General features: G+C 40.1%; 1 protein-coding gene and 1 pseudogene across 8 annotated transcripts in view; both read left to right on the top strand.

Moving 5' to 3' along the window:
* The window catches only part of EXOC2 (exocyst complex component 2), a 204869-nt gene extending 189254 nt beyond the window's left edge, over positions 1–15615 (top strand). For 6 of the 8 annotated variants that reach the window (XM_050788807.1, XM_050788811.1, XM_050788809.1 and 3 more), the window contains 5 exons: positions 1217–1272; positions 3434–3556; positions 9459–9520; positions 11669–11728; positions 13982–15615. In XM_050788807.1, coding sequence (XP_050644764.1) covers positions 1217–1272; positions 3434–3556; positions 9459–9520; positions 11669–11728; positions 13982–14075 — 395 coding nt within the window. In that variant the 3' untranslated portion in view covers positions 14076–15615. The remainder of the gene's footprint in view (positions 1–1216; positions 1273–3433; positions 3557–9458; positions 9521–11668; positions 11729–13981) is intronic. The other 2 variants (XM_050788813.1, XM_050788812.1) reach the window with 2 other exon arrangements.
* Positions 15616–19722: 4107 nt separating this feature from the next.
* LOC126953315 (Parkinson disease protein 7 homolog) lies at positions 19723–25121 on the top strand (annotated as a pseudogene).
* The last annotated feature ends 403 nt before the right edge of the window (positions 25122–25524 follow it).

Raw genomic sequence — 25524 nt, 5'->3', positions numbered from 1 at the left:
AAGGTTGGCTGTAGTTCTCGATCTCTATCTCAACTTTCCCAACTAACCGGTAGCGTGGATGAGCCTCTGGAAGAATATTTTCCTTCCTGTTGTTACATCCATGCTCTTCCAGTGCAGCATGTTCCCTGCCCTACAGAGAAGATGTTCTCAGTGTGTGCAGCCCTAGAAGCCATTCTGGAATCTCTCACTCCAAGGGAAAGAAATTGTTTTGGAAACACAATAAAACAGTATTTTGTTTTTATGGGGGTTTTTGCCTGCAAAATGATGATAATGAAATCTCTTAGTGAACCCCGAGAATGCCAGGACCCAGGGTCTGCATCCCCTTTAATCCTCACTGCAGCCCCCCAAGCGTGGGACAATTATTATTCTCATGTGGTAGATGAGAAAACCGAGGCTCACAGCCTTCTTGCCAAAAGTCACAGCTAGCAGGTGTCGAAACTGGGGTTTGGTCCCCAGTAGTCAGACTTCAGACCCCGCATTCTTAAATTTTGTGTGTGCCTGCTTTTGAGCAAACGGAGGCTCATTCAACCTGCACCTAAAATCTGATATTTTATTTTGTCCAGCCTTTAACTTGCTTTACAGAATCAAATTCAGTGTGGTTTTATAAGAAGTTTTTCCTAAAAGTGATTCCTTAAGATGAAAATGGTCCTTCTGCTCAATAACTTGACTTTTACCTTTGGCAGTAAGATGCTATCATTGATATTTAATGTGCATTTTATAAGCATTGTTAAACACCCTCTTATTTTGTCTGTTACTGCTTATACTGTGTGTGTGTATGTTTTATAGTGTGTGTGTATATACATACACACACATATATATGTTTTACCATACATGTTTTACAGTGTGTGTATATATATGTTTTACAGTATATATAGATACATATCTATATATATTCTGTATGTGAAGAAATTGAAGAACATTCTTAAGTTTTCATTTTGAGGCCAACTGAGTGCCGGTTATAGAGAGCATCAACAGTGACAGAAATGAAAAACAATGCAAGAAAACTTCTCATTTCTTTTTTTTTTTTTTTTTTTTTTTTTTGGCCTGTATGGAAATACTCCTTTCACCATTTGATTCTCAAAAGGAAATAGATAGTGGTGGCATTACTTTCTGTTTCTCCTCAGAAAACTCTAAGGCATGGGGTACAGCCTGCCAGCAAGGGAAGGGAACTTGTGTTATTATTAATGCCTCTTTCTCTCCTTTATTTCAATTTCAGGTGTCAGAAACTATTTAAAAGAAGCACTGGTGAATATAATTGCCGTGCATGCAGAGGTAAGGTATCATTAGATGTTCCTAAGAGATACGGATAACCAAAAATAAAAAAAAGATGCAAATTTGATAAAATATATGGTGGTCTTTTTTTTCCCTCAGAATGTATCTTGGGTATAAATAAGGTGCAGCTCAGCTCTTACTCGCACTGTCTCTCTCTCTCTCTCTCTCTCTCTCTCTCTCTCTGTCTGTCTCTGTGTGTGTGTGTGTGTGTGTGTGTGTGTGTATGTTTACCTGTGAGTCTTTTTCTGAAGTATGTTTTCTTTAATAATTACAGCTAAATTCATTAATTTTTGAAAGGTGAAGATAGATTGCAAGAATGTTTATCCTTCAAAGAATAGTAAATCCCTTATCTTGGAAAATGCATTAACTTCTTTTTAGCCAGTGTACAAATAAGCACTGGTATCTGATTCCTGTAGCAGTGGCTGGGAGTCCAGAAAGGCAGACACTGCTTAGAAAGAGGCTCGGGGCAGGCCGACACTGGAACAGATGCGTGGTTTCCTGTCCATGGTTGACTTAGGGTCATGCAGACAGTACTGCTGCTTCTGGGCCATGTGAAAACTTGCACTCACTTGACACGCTTTCATCTTAAGCTTTGTGTTAGCATCCTCGATGAACATCCTGGCTAGGAGGACTCTTCTGAGGAACATTGAAAGAAGAGACCAGAGCTACCACCATGATCTATGACTGCCTGTTTTCATTCAGTAATTTCAGGATTTGTTACTCACTGCTTTGCCAACACTTTCAGAAAGGCTGTGGCTCACAGACTAATGGGGGACCAGATAAAGTGGGGCAGATCAAAGAGGCTACCATTCAATCGTTTCCACTGTTGCCTGGGTGCCTCTGAGGCGACAAGCATCCAAGAAGGGTGTTTTTAGGTGTATGCTGCCTGCTGCATCCAAAAGTATGTGAGGCCATCAAGGTAAACTGAAAAAACGTGGTTAATTAAGAGTGAAACCCAAATATGACCAGAGAAAACAAAGATAACACTACCTGGTTCCTAAATTTGGCTAGAAGTTCGAAGCACCAAGAGCAGAAAGAAAATTGTAGAATGTTACAGTTTTCAGTTCTTAGTGAAAGGGAAACATACAAATTCATCTCTCACCATAGAGTTTTTATATGATTTAACTCAGGCAGGAATTTACCACATAGATCTTTTTATAATGAGCAATATTTTTAATTGTGATCTTATAAAAAACGTAAAAATTCTGTTTTTGTTATGTTAGCATCCTATAAAATTTGAGCCCGAAGTGCAAATGTAGGTGCAGTAGTTGCAAGCATTTCTCTGGTGGGTGGGCAGAACTGTGAAATCCGTGGAGATTGCTGTGATGGTGTTGATTCCTAGTGAGACAGCTTTTATTAATGTCCATTATCAACTGCCATGGGATTATAATGACTGAAAGTAGAATTTCATTCATAATATTTACTATTTGCTACATAATCTTAAATTGCCAAAAATTTCCTTGGACACTCAAGTTATGTGTGGGTTAATCCAAGTATTTAATGCTGGTGGCTCAATCTGAAAAAAGGAAAAGCTTAAAAAGAAAATATGATTTACTTTCATTTATAAATCAGGAGAGTCAGATTTCAGTAAATCTCCAAAGACAATAACTCTCAGTTTGAAAATATCAAACTTTAAGGTTTGAAAATAGTGTAAGTCAAATAAAAGGAAATACATATTTAGCACAGTATGTGTAAAATTTTGGGGGGTGCCTGTTGTCCAATACAGAACGGGGTACCCCATATGAAATGGTGTTTGTCAGAGTTTAAGGAGAGTCTGACACAGTATTTGTTTAAATTGTGGTAAAATATTGACCCAGTATGTTTTTATTTCTCTAATTTCTTCTTTAGAGATATTTCTTTCTGGTAAAAGGGGCAAGAGGAAAAAGAAATGTTCAAAACGGTTTTTATTTTGTCAACATCAGTAATGCCTTTCAAATTTATATTTGCCAATATTGTATTTTTAAGAGAATTTTTGTTGTTAATCGGTCAATAGAATTTAAATATAAGTCTGTATCTTCCTTTCATTTATAATTTTGGTCTTTTAAAAATGACTTAGAAGTCCTATTGACTTCCTTTTGTTTTGTTTTGAAAGTTACTTTGTTTTTAACAAATTCAAGTAAGAAAGCCCCACAAAGCACCATGTCTTCCTATTTCAAACCAGGTGTTCACTGTTTCCAAAGAGCTGGTCCCTCGGGTGCTCTCCAAGGTGGTCGAAGCCGTTTCTGAAGAGCTCAGCCGACTGATGCAGTGTGTTTCCTCCTTCAGCAGAAATGGAGCTTTACAGGTAACAGAATCATTCAGTTTCATATTGAACTTCTGCTGTTATTTATACCATATACAATGTCTTTAGTCATCAGTCTTATGATATAAGACAGGCTTCTAATGGATCTATGATTGAAGAAGTTCTTATTCTTTCTTGCATAAGCCATATCCATGAAGCATTGTCTGCAAGTTTCAGAGTTTGTTTCTTTACAGCAGAGCAAGACCTTAAAGACTTCTGCCAAAGTATCTGAATGCAGAATCCTTCAAAAGTTTTGTGATTTTTATTTTTATTTTCCAACTATCTTCATGACATTCAGTTCCGCAGGAAATTTTTAACAACTTGCTTTTAATAAGTCTTTTGAAAGCATTCAGTGCAGTTTGCATAGAAACAACAAATAACTGTCTCTTGTGTTTAAATTACATAATGATAACTGCCATAAACACCAGTTGACTTTGGCATGCATGTAACCAGCTGGTAGCTGCTGAGGCGTGCGTGCAGATGGAAGCATGCGCTTCTGGCCGCGTGGTAGTGAGTTTCAAAAAGCAGTGTCATTCTTCTTCCAGTCATGGCTAAGGAAGCTCCTATCAAGCCAGCCCTCCACAGATAACAACTGTAAACTTGAATATCAAAAAATAAAAATGTTTTTAATTTTGAAAACATCCCTGAAGACACCAAAGAACGACCATTGGTGGGCAGATTCTAGAGGAAATGGCACCTGGGTGAATTTCTTATTTCTTATGGATTTTAACCTAAAGGCAGGTCCAGGAGTGCCTAAAACTCCAATACAAAACGTGCTTTCTGGCTTGAAAAACAGGCTTTGGAGCAGCCACAACTACAGGTAGGTGAGGGGCGTCCCAGAGAGGAGTCTCGCCATGTGCGTGGTCAGGCTGCACTCCAGCCAGCCCAGCTGAGGCCAGAAGAACTGAAGGAAGAATTGACTGCTGCCCAAGAGCCAGGAGTTCTTAGTTGGAGTCCAAATAAGTTAATTGCTTTTGCTGAAACAAACAAATAAAAAATCAGCAGTCCTTAGAGATATATTACAGAATCCAGAGTCTCCACAGCGTAACATTGAGTGTCCGGGATCCACATTTAATTGAGTTAAAATTTAATTGAAATGCACAAATAAGCAGGAAAACATGACTCATTCCTAATACAAGAAATGATCACCTGAAGCCAACCTTAAGCTGACCCAGGTATTGGAATTAGCAGGCAAGGATTTTCACACAGCTGCATCAGATGATGTAAAGGAAGCTCTGCTCCTCATGAATCAGTAGGTGGGAAATCTCGGCAGAGAAAAACCCTAAAACAGGAAATAAATGGAATTTCTGGAATGGAAAAACACAGTAGATAAATTTTTTTAAATCTACTAGATGATAATAGTAGAATAATAGAATTTTTAAAAAGTCAGTTAACTTGTAAACCAATAGAAATTATCCAGTGTGGACAATAGAAATAAGGATAATTGGGGAAAAAAATAAGCAGAGCTCCAGGGATCCATGGGACAATTCAAAATATCCAGCATGCATGTAATTAGATTTTCAAAAGCATAAGAATGACCAGTCAGCCACATGGAAGGATGAACAACATCGTTAGTTCGCAGGGAAATGAAAACACAATACAATGCCATGATACGTCCGTCAGGATAAAAATGAAAGACTGACTATACCAAGTGTTGGCGAGAATGTGGTGTTCTGGAGCTCTCACGTCGTTGAGAATGTGATCTAGTGCAGCTACTTTGGGGAAAGCTCTTGCACTTTCTTTTCAAGCTAAGCGTACACATACACACCCTGTGACCCAGCTATTCCGATCCCAGTTATTTAAGCAAGAGAACAGAAAACATATTTTCAGTTTCGTGTGTGTTGTATAAATAGGTTACAAAACATATTTATAAGAATGTTCACCATGGGTTCAAGACACAAAACATGTTTATAAGAATGTTCACCATGGATTTGAGACGAGCCTGGGCAACGTAGTAAGACCTTGTCTCTCCAAAAAAAAAAAAAAATTGTTTTAATTATCCAGGTGTGATGCTGTGTGCCTGTGATCCCAGTTGCTTGGGAGGCTAAGGTGGGAGGCTTGCTTGACCCTAGGAAGTCGAGGCTGTAGTGACATGTGATCGTGCTACTGCACTCCAGACTGGGCGACAGAGTGACACCCGTTCTCAAAAAAATAAAATAAGAATGTTCGTAGTCATTTTATCACAATCAAAAACTGAAAACAACCCAGACATCCATCAGTACAGTAAATAAACTGTAATATATTCATACAATCAAATACTATTCTACATTAAAGAGAACAAATTACTGACACAATGCAGTGAATCCCAGAAGCATTACACCGAATGAAGGAATCCTTACACAGACACGTGCCTATACTGTATAGTTTTCATTTACATGAAGTTCTAGAACAGATAAAACTAACTGTGATGAAGAACTCAGAACAGTGGCTTCCTCTGGGTGGTGGGGGTTCCTAGGGTGGGGCCTTAGGGATTGTCACAGGGTGCTGGTTATTGTGATCTGGGTTTCCATCACACAGGTGTCTACATCAGTCAAAACTCATCAAATGCCACACTTTGAGATTTGTCCATTATGTAGTATGTACATTCTAACTATTAAAAAAAAAAAAAAAAAAAAAAAAAAAAAACCTGGTGCAAAGAGTCCACTGCAGTTAGTGGCATGCGCCCTGAGGTGGATCAGAGCTGTAGGACTGAGTGGTGGATGGAGGCTGTGTGGTCATGTGAGGCTGTGTTATTGGGAGAGCCTGTGAGTAAACAGGCGTTCACTGTAAAGTTCTTTCCAAGTCTCTATACATTTGAAATTTGTTCAAAATAAAATACATATTTGGGAAAAAAGAAGAGCAGAGAGCACTTGTTAATTTGGTTAGGGGAAAAAATCTGTTACAAAAGCTTCTGCTGTATTTCCATTTGCCACCAGTTTTCTCTGAAAATTGATTTATCAGATCTTTGATATTATAGTTTAAGTTGAAAGGTCGTGGTTATTATAATAGTTCCCACAGGGGATCAGTAGTGTAAATTGTGTAATACTACAAATGAATTAACAGGCAGCTGCAGTGGCTACCGGGGGCCTTGCAGTCTTGGAATTTTAACAGGCATCTGCCCTCTCTACACATTACCTCTGTTACCCGCTTATCTGATGGCTAAACCAATCTCAAAATCAGCAGGGAGAGGTTGGGAAGTGATCTCAGAATTAGCTGGAAAATTTTTTCACATACACATGTCCAGAAACTGCTGGCCACCAAAGTGTTCCAGCCTCCAGTTTTTGAGACCTCCTTGGGCCTGTACAGATGTGTATTTTGAAAAAGGCCGTTAGTCTAAACTCCCCACTTCACTCTCCCACTGCGAATGACTTTGAGAGCTTCCTTCCTTGGGGCCATAACTCTGAGAGGGATAGCAGGTTAACCTTGGATAGGCAATTACCTAAAGCACCAAACTCCAGAACTGTCCTGAGAGCTCGGTGAAGAGGGGAGTGATGGTTGGTGATTTTGGCAGATCTTTTAGCATGATGTTTTCTGAATTACGATTTTGTAGGTATTATGTAGCTAACCACAGTTTTTATAATTGGCATAACTTATAGGTTAATTAAAACACTCTATGACCTTGATTGAATAAAATTTCTACCAGAAGATTGGTTTTGTAGTAATTTAATCTTTCTCCTAAAATAGTCAGCTGAAAGTTCTACCTTTTTTCCTGGTAGGTCTGTTTTTACCTATACTAGAATATAAACAAAATAGAGACAGAAATTTTCATACTTTCTAGCATTTATAACTTTCTAGTTATATACTGTTTTTCAGGCTCCTAAGGGACTGAAAAAATGAAACCAAACAATTGCCTTCCAAACAGAAAAAGGTCACTGAATATCCTGTGTCATACATGTCTGCTTTGATCTAGATGGCTTACAGAATTTCTAATAAACTGTAAAGAGCTGGCTGTGTCTTTTGTCATTGTTTTCTGTTTCGTCCACTCCTTGAGAATAAGGGATATTTCTTTTAAATGTTCTCCTGTGTGTCCCACTCACTGTGGGCACCTACTTCAGAAAATCAACTTATCATCATCAGTGGGTCTGCGGGAGCTCCCAGGAAACCTGACTTGTCTGTCAGATCACACTTCTTCATGCTCGCATACAAGTGAAATCTTGTTAACTTTTTTCTTGAAATTTTTATGAACTATTTCATAGAGCATACGATCTGTCTGCAATAGAAAAAGAATATACAATTCAGTGATTTTTAGTGTATTCGAAGAGCTGTCTAGTCATCACCATAATCAATTTCAGAATATTTCATCCCAAAAGAAACCCCTGACCCATTAACAGAAAGTCTAATCATTTGCCTCCCACACCCCTTGTCCCTACAGACAGTTGGCTTTCTATCTCTGTGATTTGTCTACTCTGAAAATTTCATCTAAATGGAAGCATACAAATACGACCCTTTGTGACTGGCTTCTTTCATGTAGCATAATGTTTCAAGGTTCATCCATGTTGTAACATGTGCCAGTGCTTCACTCCTTTTTACATATGAGTAATATTCCACTTTAAATATGCCACATTTTATGTATCCATTCATCAGTTCATGGGCGTTTGTTTTTTTCCCACTTTTGATTAATATGCAGAATGCTTCTGTGAACACTCCTGTACAAGTTCTCGTGTGGACATCTATTTTCATGTCTCGTGGATGCATACCAAGGAGCAGAATTGCTAGGTCATATGGTTACTCTATAATTAATCTTCTGAGGAGCTGCCAGACTGTTCTGCAAAGTGGCAGCACATTCCTACCAGCAATTTTTGAGGGTTCCAATTTCTCTACATCCTCACCAGTATTTGTTATTGTCTCTCTCATTGATTATAGCCATCCTAGTGGGTGTGAAGTGATGCCTCATTCTGTGGGGTTGTCTTTTCACATTCTGGATGGTGTCTTTGTAGCACTGGATTTTTAATTTTGATGAAGTCCACTTTATCTGTTTTTTTGTTGTTGTTTATACTTTTGGCATGATTTCTAAGAAGGGTTTCCTAGCCTAAGGTCACAAAGATTTACGCTGGGTTTCTTCTGATAGTTTCATAATTTTATCTCTTACATTTAGATCTGTGATCCATGTTGAGTTAATGTTTGTGTTAAGGAAAGGATTCAGCTTCATTCTTCTAAGCATGTGGATATCCAGTTGCCCTAGCACCATTTGTTGAAGAGGCTGTTCTTTCCCCACTGAGTGGTCTTGGCACCCCTGTTGAATAGCAGTTGATCATGAATATAAGGGTATACAATATATAAATATATGTTAGCTTTGTAGTATGTTTGAAGTCAGAAAGTGTGAGGCCTCTAAACGTGTTACTCTTTTTTAAGATTGCTTTGGCTGTTCTGAGTGCCTTGCATTTCCTTATGAATTTTAGAATCCGTTTGCCAATTTCCATTAAGGAAAAAAATAAAAGCAGCTGTGATTTTAATAGAGATTGCATTGAATCCGTAGAGCATAGTTTAGTTTTTGAGATGAAGGCAGTGTGCCTGGAAGGGCACAGGTGTCAGGAAGCCAAGCCACATCCTTACCTCTGTGAGGCTCAGGCCCTTTCAGGGCAGTGTTCCTCTTGCAAGACTAAAAGAAAAATTGGTGGTTAGAGGGTAAATACAGATGGCTGGAAAATCACGACACAGTTTGTGCTTTTCATACTGAGATATCTAGTTCCCTGCCCTCATACAGTCATCCTTGACTACAAGTTAATTTTCAGTCAACGAATATTTTGTGGTAGCAGATTTCTTCGGACTGTTTTAGAAACTCTGCTTGTGACTGGCAGTCACCGCGGTGGTATTACGCCAAGCCCTGTCCTGCGACGAGCAGGCCGGAGACCCCTCACCTCAGTACTTGTTTATATTTGATAACATAAATTTTCCTGTTGTCACTTTGTCTTTTTCTCATTTTCAGGCAAGACTTGAAATCTGTGCTTTGAGGGACACTGTGGCTGTTTACCTGACACCCGAAAGCAAGTAAGTTGCAGTGTTCTTTAGTTCTGAGTGCTCTATTAAAAATACAGATTGTCTTACTGGTGAATTCTATTCTCTGTAAAGATGACTGATCAGAGCACATGCTCATCAATTTGTGATGTGATCAAGTTTATGTCAAGGCCACTTCTTTGTAACACAATGTAAAGGAAAGGGGTTTAATATATTTTGTTTTTCATTTACTACTGACAAATAAATCTTAGTCTTAAAAATAATACAGCAGAGTGTGACATACTTCCTAAAGCAAAAGAGGATAAGAACTGAGTCTTAGTCTATTCATAGCAGACTCTGAAGGGCAGCTCGAGTGCTGTAAATATCAGTATGAGGAAGCCTTGTGGTTTCTCTGCAAAATTTTGTAGTGGAAATTTGATGATAATTTTTAGCTGTTTTGGATGAAAGTCAGGATTTCCTACCATTGAAATTTCAGTAGGTGAAGTGAAACAGAACTACTGTTTGCCTGTGCAAGGTTGTTTACTACACGGGCAGCATTACCTAGGAAATACTGGGTGATACGTTGATGTCCCCGAGAGGCCAAGTAGTATGCAAATGGAATGTTTGAGGACACTGTAATATGCTTACTCACTCATTTCCAGCATCTGATAACATGGCTTGCTGTCATTCTTACTGTCAGCTTTGCGACTGAAAAGACTTTTTCCATTTTTTCCTAACACATGAAGTTAGCCTTTCATTCCCGTCGTCACAGCTCACCAGAAGCCATTTTTAGTGGGCCTCCATGTTCATTGTTTAGCCACACCTTTTCCCAGCCATCGTTTGTCTGCACAACATGCTAACAGGATGGAAAGCACCCAGCCCGTGTTGGATGTGTCGCACTTCATGTAAATGCCTACTCTTTCTTCCTGCTGACTTAGTTTTACAGAGTATAAGGTACTCATCTGTAGAGGAAGATTAAAATATTCTAGGCAAGCTTTTGAGGGGATTAAATGAGAAAATGTGCCAAGTCACTTTTTAATTTTCAGTACCCTGCCAATAACGGGTGGTACAGTGTTTATCATTATTGTCATACTGTCAAAACAATTCCATCACTTTTCTTTCAATTAATCAAAAAGAGATTCGTAAGAAACAAGCTGATGGTGGAGGTAGAGGCAGTGGTTTCCACACCAGGAAAGAGCCCGCTGAATGTGGGGAGGGACCTGAGTGCACCCAGCCGCCCGTCCCAGCCCCCACCGCGCCCTCCCGGGAGCAGCTGGAGATGCCCAGCACCAGGTTTTATGACTCTGTTGGAACTTTTCAGTCTTCCTCTCTGTTGCTGTGACACTTGCCCCTGATTTGAGGAATACTGCTCAAAAACGCACTTCCTGGTAGATTGAGGAGGATGTTTTTACGATATAGAAGTAATGACTCCCTAAAGTCAAGAATAATTACATTTATTTCTTCACCTTAACCAATCATAAAAGAAGAGGTAAAAGTTAAGAACTGTTCCTTTGTGAATGGTACAAGTTATTCCCAAACAGTCTCCCCTATGATGCTTTTCATTTGGTTTGATAATTTTTCTAATACTTTCTCCTTGTAAAAGCTAAACATCCCAAAGTTGTCTTTTTAAAAATTATTTCCTTTTACCTTCTTCGTGTAAGGAAATCATGTTGAATTTTTAAAGCATCTATATAACTCTCCATTTTTCAACAAGTTTTAAGTAGGCTGTATTTAAGTATTACAAGACATTGGCTGTAGATGAGGCCCCGTGCGTGCCAAATACTGTAAACACCCCGCTGTGTGTCATCTTTCATTTCTTAGTTTCTTTCCTTTCTTACCAGTTACTCCATCTGCAGTTGTTTGTTTTGAAAAGACTCCTTTTAAATTAAACATGTTCACATTAAGCTCTCCTCTGTCACCAGCAGCATCCTCTAAAAGAAGATCTGTTTTTCCTTTAGCTTTTCAAGTTGCGTTTCATTTCCTACTTGAGCTTTTCTGACCCTGCTGCTACAAAGCCTCCACCTGGTAGCTACACCTTCACTTTTACTTTTACTTTTTCTATTGTTTTTCACTTTTACTTTTCTCGTATTTCCTTGCTTCACTGGCTTTTATTGGCTTCTCAATAATTAAGGGATGCTTAAGAATTTGTCAGCAGTTCTCCTATGCAAGGCTTCAACTTCAGTGTGGCTGTTTGTGTTCCAGGTCAAGTTTTAAGCAGGCCTTGGAAGCCCTGCCCCAGCTCTCCAGTGGAGCAGATAAAAAGTAAGTCCTGTGTGCTGTTCTCAGGAGCCAGTTGCATGTGTTCAGCAAGGTTTTGTTACCTAAAGTACCTTTTAAAAAGGAATAATAATGATTTGGATTCTAGGAAGAGCAGAATCCAAATAAGAATCCGAATAAGAGCCGTTAGTAGGTACATCTCGTCACTGTAACTTGCATGTCTTCCGAGTGACAGAATAAGGTAAGACCTTTCTTCTGGGTTGAGGATAATTTAGAAGTTGGCTCTCGTTTCAAGTGACTGGTACAGAAAATATCTTAAGAAAGCTCACTATGACTTATTCAGTAAATTGTATTAGTAGCATACATCCTTAAGAAGTAATGGAAGAAAGAAGACCACATAGTAAAATGCAGGAGTCAGTGATTTTTTTATCTTTGAGTAATTCAGTAGTGTTCATTTTGTGTTCTATAAAATATAAAATGTTATGAAAGAGTAGATGTGCACATATGGCATAATAAAGTTTTATACATATGTATATATTTCGTTAGACCACACTGATGATCTCAACCTGACTTCAAACTTTACTACTCATAGAACAGGAAACAGACCTAAGAGAAAAATCTAGGCCAGGTAAATTTCACAAATATTGAGGCTCCCCCACACTGAGGCAGCAGAAACTCTGCAGTAAGACCTTTACCACGCCCTCCGCACGTGGCTGCCGGGTCCATGGACAGGCGTGTGTGGTGTGCTGACTGTGAAATGCTGGCACCGTGAACGCAGAGCAGACTCAGTGCAGGGCAGAGACAGCACGTGGGCTGGGCGATGAGGGGAAGCTGTCACATGGCACTGACGCACAGAGCGGGCAGCAGACCAGCCCTTCCACCCTGCAGTCCCCGCATCGCCCCTGCTGTGCGCGTCCCACGTGGGCATATGGCAGCCGTGCGGACAGTGCCTGCACAGTCAGCCCTTTCTTCCTTTTTCCTGCTGCTGCTTTCTCTCACTAACTTCCAGCCTCTATTTGAATTGGTTCCAAACCCTGTTCATTTCTTTAAAATAAATATGATAAAAGATTAAAACAATCACTGTTACGTTTCATATGTGGAACAGGGCTCGAAAGGTAGTGTGTTCGAGAGTCAAGAACAATACACACCCTGAAGTAGCCCCAGGTCAGGACTGTATTTTAGGTTTGCTGTGGGAATAGTATTCTAATACCGAGCATTGTTAAACCGTGAAATAGTCTCTTGACCTCAGTACTGTTAAACCCACTTCTTGGTTGCTTCATCCAAACCAGGAAAACTCTAAGATCCTTTCTAGCTTTAAAATTAGATGACTAGGGCCAGGCTTGGTGGCTCATGCCTGTAATCCCAGCACTTTGGGAGTCCAAGGTGGGCGGATCACAACTTCAGGAAATCAAGACCATTCTGGCCAACATGGTAAAACCCCGTCTCTACTAAAAACAGGAAAATTAGCCAGGCGTGGTGGCGTGCACCTGTAATTTCAGCTACTCAGGAGACTGGGGCGGGAGAATAGCTTGAACCCAGGAGGTGGAGGTTGCAGTGAGCCGAGATCGTGCCACTGCACTCCAGCCTAGGTGATAAGGGCAAAACTCCATCTCAAAAAAAAAGAAAAAGAAAAAGAAATTAGATGACTATATCAGATCAGTTGGGGAAACAGATTGAGATATCAGGTAGCAAAGCGATTTGCCTAGTGGAATTAGCCCTAACCCTGCTTGCCCTGGTGATTAACCCACTGCTTTCGCTCCCCACTCACCACTAGCTGTTAAAGACAAAATGCAAAATGAGAGGAAGGGAAAGTCACCAGTGGCTGCTGGGGGATGGGGTTAGGGAAGAGGCTGACTGGAGTGGCAGCAGGGGAGAGGGTGCAGCGGTGCCCCGTGCTGTGGCCTGCTACACTCCGGTATGGGTTTGCCAATGTTCATAGAACCATTTAACAAAAAGTGAATTTGAAGGTGTATAAATTATTTTAGAGTTGAATTTCTAAAAAGAATAGGCCCAAGCATCAGTCTGTTTTAGGGAGGAATCTAATTAATCTTGGGAGGGGATAGGAAGGAGATGTTTCTATACAAACATAAATACATATATCAGTATATCCTATTTGACCAACTTCTTTGATTGATGTGTTTCTTTTGCTGAGTTAAGGATCCACAGGTAGAACTTTCCAGCTGCCTTCTCAACACAGCAAGCATAGGCAGAGCCAGGCAGCTGGCTCCCCTGGTGTTTTCTTGTGTTGCTAGGCCACCCCATCTGTCAGGCTGTAAAACAAGTGTCTCCTTCCTCCAGGTTACTGGAAGAGCTCCTGAACAAGTTCAAGAGTAGCATGCACTTGCAGCTCACCTGTTTCCAAGCAGCTTCTTCAACCATGATGAAAACATAAATACCTGCCAAATAAAGGAAGTCCAGGAAAATAACAAGTAATAAGACTGTTCACTTTCTAAGTACCCTAAAGGTATTTGCTGTATTAAACATTGGGTTTGCCATCTCTCTCTTTTTTCCTTCCTCTGATTTCGAAAATTGTTGGTATACATTTCAACTAAAATGACCTCATTTGAAATGCCCAAGAAGTATTTGTTTTGCCATTCTTACTAGATCAGATCCTGTATGACTTTAAAATACGTTTTAAAATATACTTTGCATCTCAGCAGAAGGTTGAGTGCAGCAGGAAGAGCTGCTTCTGGAGGGAATGTTCTGGAATGGCGTGGTACATATTGAAGCATTTCTCAGTGTCCCATTCACGAAAGTGCAGGCAGCTCCTGCGACACATGGAGAGACTGATTGATAAGAGGAGATTTGGAAAGTTATATGTAGACATCTTTGGAGCTCTTACTGTCCTAACCTGTGCAGCTGTGCTTAAAACCCTTATTTCATATAAATGGCCTTAAGTTTTCTAATACAAGCAGATTTTTGGAAAAATTTGTGGTCTCCATTAAAATAAATATTACAACTGGGGTAGATTATTTGTGGTCCAGGTGTCTGTGATTTAACTTGGCATTTCGCTATCTGATTTTTATTTTTCACAGGACTAAGCACTAGCTTTTTTCATTCTCACTCACTCTTAATTTGATGTGTGTCACTTCATGTCCACGTGTTGCAGTCCCTGAGGCCCTGTGTATTGTCTGTGATGGGGTGTGAGTGCCGGTCACTGGGTTACACTCACAGGTGCTGGCGGGGCAGCCGCAGACTTCAGGGTCCCCTAAAGGAAAGGCCAGGCTCCCCGTGGACGGCCGACTCCCTGCCCACCGTTGCCCCCTCCTTCAGCAGGTGACTTTCTCTCTGCCATCTCTTACCCGGCAAAGGATCTTGCTCAGTAGCTGGAAGAATGCTGCTCTCACACAGTCTCTTCTCGGAAACTTCAGGATGCTCCTTGGTCACCAGGCAGTGGGAGCTGTAGACCAGCCATGTGCACTTGCCCCACGTTCACTGCTGACTGGTTTTACTAGAACAGGTTCAGGTCACCGTGACTCCTCTCACAGTCAGCCGCCCGCCCAACGTCATCACACCATTGCATCTGAAAACTGAGGAATTCGCTACTTGTAGTCGGCTTGTCTGGGTTTTCAAAATTGTCTAAGGTTATTTTGAAGTCTCCTTTTTTAAATGCTAAAATTAATGTCCTCATTAATGCAAGTAATTTTAGAGCACAGTGTAGCCATGTACAGTTTCCATTATTTAAAATAAATGAATGTGTTGGTTCATTTGGTGTATGGGGAAATCATAGTAACTGGAAATAAAAGTTCGATCTTTTACAAATGTGCTTGATAAAGCTGTTAAGAAACACACAGAATATTGTCTTTCCTAAGTCTGTTAACTGTTGTATATAACTCAACTATGAGCTAAATTTAAAAACTGCGACCATGAATGTTTGTGTTGTTTTAAATATCTAGTGCAGCACATTCAGCCAATAAAGAATCTGCCTTTAATCTAAGTTGTAATTTGCTTGACGTTTTTCTCCAAGTGTCTTTACTTCAACATTTTCATTTGCTGTATAACCTTTTATATTTCTACTGGTAACACTCGAAATACTTACGTTCTGGTTAACCCTGTATTGGCAGACACGTTGTCAGAAACCGTTTGTCAGGTCCTGCTAATTCTGTTTGTGGGGACTTACCACGTGTGAGGCACACCATGAAGTGTCTTGTTTAATCCTCACAACAGCCTTGTGACACGTGGGCTAGGTTACTGCCATGTCCGTTTAGCAGAGGAAGGAATCAGGGCTCAGAGAGAGGTTGGTGACTTCTCTAAGACTGCAAGGAGGATAAGTGGCAGGACTCATGTTCACTGTCTGGCTCCATATGTCCTTGACTTCACCGCTGCTCAGCAGTTCCTTCCGGCGGGACATGCTTTCTGACATCCATCCACCTGGGTCACAGCTCAGAGAAAGTTCATCAATTCCAGAGGCTAATAAACATTAGCAACAAGGGAACCGGTAGTGCTTTTATGGCTCCAAGTGGAAGGTAAAGGCATAAAAACCCCATACCCAAATGAGGGAGTTCAAGGACTACTATTCCAACAAGTCAGGGGGGACTTCTTGGAAGAAAGGGGGATTTCAAGAGCTACTTGAGTTACAGAACACTGGTTTAGTGGGTAAGAGGAGATGGATGAATATGAAATAAGTTAGATGAAAGCTGAGAGATAAACCAGGCCCTGGAGCAAGTTAATGAGGCAGCTGAGAAAACAAATGAGGGAGTTCAGTGTACTTTAATGCTCCGGTGGCATTTTGTTTTTAGCACATCCGTGTTCTTTGTGGGCCAGCATGGCTTCATGTGAGTTAGCTAAGTTGGCCTCACTTGAAATGGTAAAGAGCTATTAGAAATAATTGGTTTTACTAAGACTTTCTATATCAATGTACCATGAAAGTGGCATGTTCTAGAAATGATTTGGGCATTGCAAAACAAGCATCATTGCCTTAGGCCCAGCACTCTGACTCATTCTCCTGTCTCTGTCATCTTTGCATATAGATTTTTTTAAAGGGAAGAAATAGAAAAGATTATATTTTTATTCTGGATTTGGTACAAGGTGGTGGTGTGTTTTTCTGTTTTGATCACGTGCTATGGGATATTCTGCTATTAGTTGCATAAGAGTGTTGTGTAATATGTTTTCAGAAAAGTTACAAATTTTAACTAGTTTTTACATCAAGATTAGGTTTCTGAAATAAAGTCAAATATATTTTATGTAATCATAAAATAATTATGCATACACTGAACTTGCATACATTTTTGTCACTAAACATGTATCTGTTCTGTTGTAAAGATTTTCGTATAGATTTGTGAACTGCTCTGAAAGGTATATTTAATGTATCACACCTCAATTAGAGCAGCAGCTGTAATTATTTTAGCTTCGCTGTAAACACAGGCGGATGTCACTGTACACAGGGCCATTGTGTTTTTTGTGTGCTGATCTCATCTCATTTCTGCTTCCCCACAGGAGGATTGATTGCACTGAGATTTAGTCCATCTATGACTGGAAAGCCTTTTGTACCTGCCCAGGTTAGAAATACATAACAATAAACATCTTATGGACAAGACCTGGGTCTTTGGGTAACTTGTTTGCAGTTTGGCTAATGAAAGGCAATGGGATATCAGAGTGTCTTTCTCCTGTCTAGGCACATAAAATCCTAGACAAACTGGGCACTTAAGCTTGTCTTGTGCCTTCAACAGTGTTTTACCATGACTGGAACCCATTGGTTTTATTCTTGTGGTCATTGTTGATATTTTCATGGTTGTTATCATTATTATCTCTTCACATGTTTAAAAAAAGATTCTTGTACCACCTTCCCACAAACCCTCTAGCCAGACACAAATCCCTGAGAACCAAGACCACTGCCTGAATTCTAACCGTCAAAGAAGGCCCCAGAAGAACTCATCACAGAGTAAGAGGAAAACCTGGAAAGAATGGGGTCATGAAGTCACAGAAATCAAGGGAACAGCAAGTATTATAATAAGAATAAAGAGATTTTCAGCAAGGTCAAATAGTGCAGATGTCAAAAGGGTAAGTACTGAGAAATGGTTGCTAAACTTAGCATTTGGAAAACCAGAAATGACCAAGTAGAGAATGATAAGGAAGGAATCAGAGAAACATAATACTGTGAACCCATTCTCTTAACTGACAAGAACTAACCTCCTCCTCGAAGATCACAGAGTATCCTGGCCTCAAGGACAAAAGTGAAACTATTTTTTAAAGATCTCTTCTCTGCTACCTTTCTTATTAAATTCTATTCCTGGCTGGGCACGGTGGCTCATGCCTGTAATCGCAACACTTTGGGAGGCCTAGGTCACAAGGTCAGGAGATGGAGATCATCCTGGCCAACACGGTGAAACCCCGTCTCTACTAAAAAATACAAAAAACTAGCCAGGCGTGGTGGTGGCACCTATGGTCCCAGCTACTCGGGAGGCTGAGGCAGGAGAATGGCGCAAACCCGGGAGGCGGGGCTTGCAGTGAGCCGAGATCACGCCACTGCACTTCAGCCTGGGCTACAGAGCGGGACTCCATCTCAAAAAAAAAAAAAAAAATTATCTTCCCTGGGTGCCTGATCAATTCTTGCTGCCCCTGCTTCTTTGCCTATTGGACTGTCTTATAAAATATTTATACCCAGCCCTTTCTTTTCTCCTGCTTACTGTGTTTCTCTACCTAGACAATACAGGCTCCTGAAACCAGGCCTCGCCTGGGTAGATGCACATGTCAGATGACCTTGGAATTGTTTTCTGCTCTGCCATTCTTCCTGTGCCCTGCTCTCAACTGACCTCCAAGCCCTTCCGTGAGCCGCAGCTTCAGCCATCAGGGAGCCTGGGGATGGGACTGCAGTGCTAGCCCAGGAGCTGGTGCCAAATAGCCCCTTAGGAAATACCGTTGAGGGCTGTTGATGAAATAACGTTAGCAAATGTGTCAGATTATTTTTTAATCAAATACATAAAAAGTCAAATGGCTCCGCAGAGCTGATTATGAAAATGATCAACCCCTGTGTCTCCTTCCTTTGCTTGCTCCCTAAAGCCATCCACTTCCGTTCTCCTAGCCGCCATCCACTTCCGTTCTCCTAGCCGCCATCCACTTCCGTTCTCCTAGCCGCCATCCACTTCCGTTCTCCTAGCCGCCATCACTTTCCATTCTCCTAGCCCCATCCACTTCCGTTCTCCTAGCTGCCATCCACTTCCGTTCTCCTAGCCGCCATCCACTTCCGTTCTAGCCGCCATCCGCTTCTGTTCTAGCCGCCATCCACTTCCGTTTTCCTAGCCGCCATCACTTTCCATTCTCCTAGCCGCCATCCACTTCCCTTCTCCTAGCCGCCATCCACTTCCGTTCTCCTAGCCACCATCCACTTCCGTTCTCCTAGCCGCCATCACTTTCCATTCTCCTAGCCGCTCTGAGTCTTTTGGTATTTACCTTGTGGTCCCCACCTTCACAGGTTTGTATTGCCACTTCTTAATTCTGTGGTTTTGAGCTCTATCATCTTCCTACAATAGAATATGAAAATTCAGCTCTCTTCTCTTTCATCCTCTCTACCACACACATACTCCCTTAACCCGTCTTCTCAGTGTGTTCTTTCTGATTAGACCAGCATCCAGTGCTCGCATTATGAGGCCTGTGTAGACGTCATGCAGTTCTCAGCCAGCCATATCCTATATTCTTTTCTTACTGTATTTTTTGTATCTTTTTATGTATTGTAATCATTTTCACACATCTCAAAATATCCTCCATCCAAGTTCAAATGTCCTTGCAATATATTCAAACGTAGACATTTTACCAAGTTTGTCTTCTTGAACAACTTCCCTACAGATTTCTAGCCTGTCCTAGTCTAGGCTGGATGCCTGCTGGGTCGACATCATACTTGGCATCTCCTTTTGTAATCACCAACGTGGAAGTTCCCTTTGCCTGGATTGGATCAGCTGCTTCTATACCCCATGTCTTCTTTTTTGGTTTGGGCCCTCACGTGATAAAACTCACCCTGTAGTGGCTTCCTGAGAAAATAGTATATTGGAGGTAAATATTTTGAGACTTTGACTATCTGCAGAAAATCTTTACTGATAGCTTCTTGAGTATAGAATTCTAGGTTGGAAATCATTTTTCCTCAGAATTCGGAGGCTTTTGTGCTGTTGTCCTCCAGTGTCTCTTCACCTGCTTCTCTCTATAAATTATCTTTTCTTACTTTTCTGAAAGCTCTTAATGTTCTGGGTGTGATGACCTTTTGTTCCTGGTGATGAGTCTAAAATCTGTCGATTCTAGGAAGTTTTCTTGAATTATTTTTTTGAATCCTCTGTGCCCCTCTGCTCCAAGAAACCGAAAGATTGTATCCAGGAAATTGCAGCTACTGGAGAGAGAAGGAGGATTTTAGAAAAGAAAAAACCAGAAAAAAATCCTTGAATTCTGCCAAAATCGCAGCCTGATGTGGGCCTTTAAAACATGTAACATAAAAATGGCTTCCAAAAGAGCTCTGCTCATCCTGGCTAAAGGAGCAGAGGAGACAGTCATCCCTGTAGATGTCATGAGGTGAGCTGGGATTGAGGTCACCATTGTAGGTCTGGCTGGGAAAGACCCAGTACAGTGTAGCCATGATGTTGTCGTTTCTCCTGATGCCAGTCTTGAAGATGCAAAAAAAGAGGGACCATATGACACGATGGTTCTACCAGGAGGTAATCTGGATTCACAGAATTTATCTGAGTCTGCTGCCATGAAGGAGATACTGAAGGAGCAGGAAAACCGGAAGGGCCTGATAGCCGCCTTCTGTGCAGGTCCCACTGCTCTGTAGGCTCATGACACAGGCTTTTGAAAATAAAGTTACTTTACTTTTGAAGTTACTGCTTGCTGAAGACAAAAATGATGAGTGGAGGTAATTACACCTGCTATGAGAATTATGTAGAAAAGGATGACCTGATTCTTACGAGCCGGGGGCCTGGGACCAGCTTCACGTTTGCACTTGTGATTGTTGAAGCCCTGAGCAGCAAGGAGGTGGTGGCTCAAGTGAAGACTCCACTCGTTCTTAAAGACTAGAGCAGCAAAAAAAAAAGACTAGAGCAGCAAACTGTGATGATCACTTAGATACCGCTAGGAACTATTCTCACTGTGTTCGCTTTACACCAAACAATGGTAGGTTAATGTGTTCAGAAGCTGCTGTCATTACTGCTTTTGTGAAGTATAGTTGTGAAGTCACAACTACACAGATTTCTCAACCTACAAATTCTGTCTATACATTTTTGAGCCTTGTTCACAGAACAAACAGGGCATTTAGTAAACTAAAAAATAAAAATAAAAAAATCACTGGCTGGCCCCTGAACACTTGCGTGAGCCAACTTAGGCCGAAGACAAAGATTTTAACTGAGATTAAAGCTACCACTCAAGAAACACTGGAGAAAACAGAGTTTGCAGTTCAAGTCCAAGCCAGATAATTACTTGCTAAATAAAAAAGAAAAGAAAACAAGATCCAGTTTATCCACAATTTGTTCTTCATAATGTCAGGGATAAAATCCAAAATTACCTGAGGTATGAAGAACAAGGAAGATGGAACACATTTTCAAAAGAATAGAAAATCAACTGAGTCCAACCCTGAGATTATCTAAACGTTCGAATTATCAAAGGTTTTAATGCACTTATAACTAATTATCCACAATGAAGTAAAATAAAATATGTTAGCAACAATTTAATAGGAGAAAACAGAGACATAGAAACAATTTTTAAATGAAAAATTTAGAACCAAAACATAATTTCTGAATTAAAAGAAAACTACTGACTGGGCTTAAATAGCACAGTGATGATAACTGAGGAACTTGAAGATAAATCAGTGGATATTATTCAGTATGAAGAATAGAGAGGGAAATGTTTGGGCAAGTTTTGCAGAGACCTGTTCGATATAATCAAATGGTCTTAACACATGGATAATGGTGGTCCTAGAAGGCAAGCAAAGAGAGAATCAGGCAGGAAGAAATATTTGAAGAAATAATGGCTGGTGATTTCCCAAATTTATGGCAGATGCAAATTTACAGATTCATGATGCTCAACAAACAGCAAAAAAGATAAAGACAAAAAATGCCACACTGCCACAAACTGTTAAAGCCAAAGCTAAAAAACAGGTCTAGTTAGCAGCAGTTGAGACCACCTACTACATACAGGAGAACAACACTGGACTCAACTTCTGGCTTGAAATCAGAAATTATGGAGGCCAGAGACAGTGAAATAAGCATCTTTAAAGTGATGGAAGAAAAAAGCTGTCAATCCAGAGTTCTTCCCTTCTAAGTGAAGATATACCTTCAGGTAAATAAAGAGATTTTTAGATAAAAGAAAACTAAGAGAGTTTGTTGTCAGCAGACCTGCACTATAAGAAATGCTAAACGAAGTTCTTCAAACGAAAAGGAAATGGTATCTGATGGAAGTGCAGATCCTCAGAAAGCAATGAAGAGCATTAGAGATGGTAAACCGATGGGTAAATACAGAATTCTTTCTTTTTGCTTTTTTTCCTCGAAGGTTTGATAATATATATGACTGCGAGCTCCAGCTGCTCAATCAGTTGGCATGAGGTACTTACATATGACTGTTTAAAGTAGTATAGCATCATCCTGTGCGTTCATAGCCTATACAGATGTAAAATAAGGGAAAGGGGGAAATGGACCTATATTGTTGCATGATTTCTACATTTTACATGCAGTGGTAATATATTAAATGTAAAGGGACTGAAAAGTTAAGGATTTATGTTGTTGTCCCCAGGACAATCACTGAAACAATAATGTGGAGGCATAGAGCTAAAAAGCCAATCCGAAAATTATAATTGTTTTTAAAATAGTCGTGTAATTTTAAAAAGACATAAAAGGAAGAACAGAGAACAGATAGAAAACAACAGAATGGTATGTCCAAACACAACCATAGCAATAATTTCATTAAACATTAATGGATTAAGAATTTCAATTAAAAGGCAGAGGTTGTCAGGATGAATAAAGAAGCATGGCCCAAATATATGCTGTATACAAGAGATGAACTTTATATTTTAAAATGGCACAGATAGGTTGAAAGGAACTGGATGGAAAAAAAAATACACTATGCAAATAGCATAAAGAAGGCTGGAGTTTCTATATCAATATAAGGTAATGGAGATTTTAAGATAAAACGTCATAACAGATAAGGACTTTTCATAACTATAAAATGGTCACTCAGAAAGATATAACAATCACGTATGTATCTAATAACAAACCATGCAGATCATTAAAATACGTAAGACAAAATTGACAGGATTAAAGGAAAACTAGGCAGTGTCATCATTCTCAGATTGCAAGTTTTGAGCTCCTCTTAGCAGTTGATAGAACTAGATGAAGAAAATCATCAAAGACATAGAAGATCTGAATAATGATTGATATGCTGTGTCATGAAACAAATCTCAAAGAAAATTAAAATTTTCAAATTATGCAGTTAGTTCTCTGACCACAGTGGAATTAAGCTGAAAATCAATAACAATAAAATATCAAGAAAAGCCCTAAATATTTGGAAGTTAAACAGTGCACTTCCAAATACCCCAGGAATCAAAGAGGAAAACAACAGAGAAATTAGAAAATATTTGAACTGAATGAAGTTAAATAAAACATATCAAAATCTGAGGGATGCAGCTATAGGATGCTTAGAGGAAACGATTTGTAATATTTTATGCTATGTTAGAAAATAAAACAGATCTACATTCAGTGATCTAAGGTTCTATCTTAAGATCTTAACAAAGAAGAACAAATTCAACCCCCATCCCAAGTTAGCAGAATGAAAGAAATCATAAAGGAAAGGGCAGAAGTCAAGGAAATAGAAAAATGCATAAGCAATAGAGAAAATGAGATCAAAAGACACTGCGCTGGTTTCTCCTTTCAGTTGTCATCAGCTTTGTGCAGTGCTGGCAAAGTCATGTGGCCTTTGGCTGCATCTGTTTCCTTGTGTGTAATAAGGGTGGTTGGACTTACATGATACACAAAGTGCTCTAAAATGGTACTTGTAGAAGTAGAAGAGGAGTAATCATGGAATTTTTAAAAATAAGCGTGTTCTGGCCATTGCTCAGTAAACATGCTGAGCATATGAGTACATGAAGCCTTAAAGGCTGTGATCACTTCTCCAACTACTTATTTTCACAGTCTGTAACATCGATTACTTTGCATTCTGTTTTAACACTTGAGGAATGGATCCCATGGGCACAGATACAACTCACAGAAACAGGGTTGTTCTGCATCAAGCAAGAGTTTCAGACTCTGCAAACCAGAAGTTACAGGTCCCAAGCTTGTTATCTGTTTTACTGTCTCCTGAGGCCTTTGGATAATCATTGTCCTTGTTCTGTGGGTCTGTTTCCCCACATGAGTTGTCTTTTTTTTTTTTTTTTTTTTTTTTTTGAGACAAAGTCTTGCTCTGTCACCCAGGCTGGAGTGCGGTGGCACAACCTCAGCTCACTGCAACCTTTGCTTCCTGAGTTCAAGCAATTCTCCTGCCTCAGCCTCCCAAGTAGCTGGGATTACAGGCATGCGGCACCACGCCCAGCTAATTTTTGTATTTTTAGTAGAGATGGGGTTTCACCATGTTATCCAGGCTGGTCTCAAACTCCTGACCTCATGATCCACCCACCTCGGCCTCCCAAAGTGCTGGGATTACAGGTATGAGCCACCACACCTGGCCATCTGCATTATTTTTAAAACTTAATCAGGCACTCAGCAAAGCCAAATTGTTTCCTGATGAAAATAAGTTCTAGTAAGACTGCCATTAGGGCCCATCCTTGATTTACCTCTTAGCTGTCTTTAAATCAGCTTTCTTTCTTGAAGTTACTTGGATTCTTAAAGTGACAGTTAAGAAAATGGTTTTAAGGTTCAGGAGGAAGCACGACACTAAAACCCTACACTTCAAAGGGAGTAAAGAAACCCCTTGTTCCCTGTAGGCAGTGCTGGACATAATGAGATGCTCTCCAGACCAGGTCTGGAGAGGCGGCACACTCTGCTGCACCTGGCAGCTGTCGCAGGTCTGCTCTTGACCTGTGGCCATCACAGTCTAGGACTACCTCTTGAAGCTGTCAGGCCTCCTGGATCTAAGTCTCCTCCTGCCATGAATTAGGAAGTTTGAATAGGAGGACAGGATGTGGTGAGCCTAGTGTCTGGAGGAAAAAGCAGATTGGACCTGAGACATCTCCAATTTGCTGATATTTCACTCTTCTAGAACAAGCAGTGTTAACTTACCTTTTTGGCAAAAATACCAGAGAAGTGATGCTCATAACTTGAATTTAATCCCAAAAAACACTACACAGATTGAGGCACATTCTACAAAATACCCGACCAATATGCTTCAGAATTATCAAGGTCACAGAAGATAGAGACTTGAGGAAATACCCCAGATTGGAGACATGACAATTAAATGCAACGTGTGGTCGTGGATTGGATCTCGAACCAGAAAAAGGACATCAGTGAGCCAACTGGTGAAATTTTGATAAGATCTGTAAATCAGCTCATAATATTATATCAAAGTTAATTTCCTGCTTTCGATCATTGTGTTGCGGCTATTTGAGATATTAATATTTGGAGAAGCCGGGAGAGGAGAAGGAATATGGGAATTCTTCATTCTATTTTTGAAACATTTTTATGTCAAATTATTTTAAAATGAAATACTGTGTTTTAATTTTTAAAAAAGAATAGATGTAGACTAGAAAACTTTCAAAGCAGTGTATATTGGTGAGGAATTAAAATAAAAAATAAATCAGTAGGAGTAACTAACATGGAAGGGGGATTGGTGAAGCACACAAAAAGGACAGTGAATAGAAAATTCAAACTAAGAGGGTAAAAATATTTTCTAATGGATTAGCACAATAACAGCAATGAACTAATCTTTTCAGATAAAATAGATCC

The sequence above is a fragment of the Macaca thibetana genome, chromosome 4 (assembly GCF_024542745.1).
Source record: "Macaca thibetana thibetana isolate TM-01 chromosome 4, ASM2454274v1, whole genome shotgun sequence".
Lineage (NCBI taxonomy): Eukaryota > Metazoa > Chordata > Mammalia > Primates > Cercopithecidae > Macaca > Macaca thibetana.
Note: the sequence above shows the minus strand (reverse complement) of the source record. Positions and strands in the feature narration are given on the sequence as shown.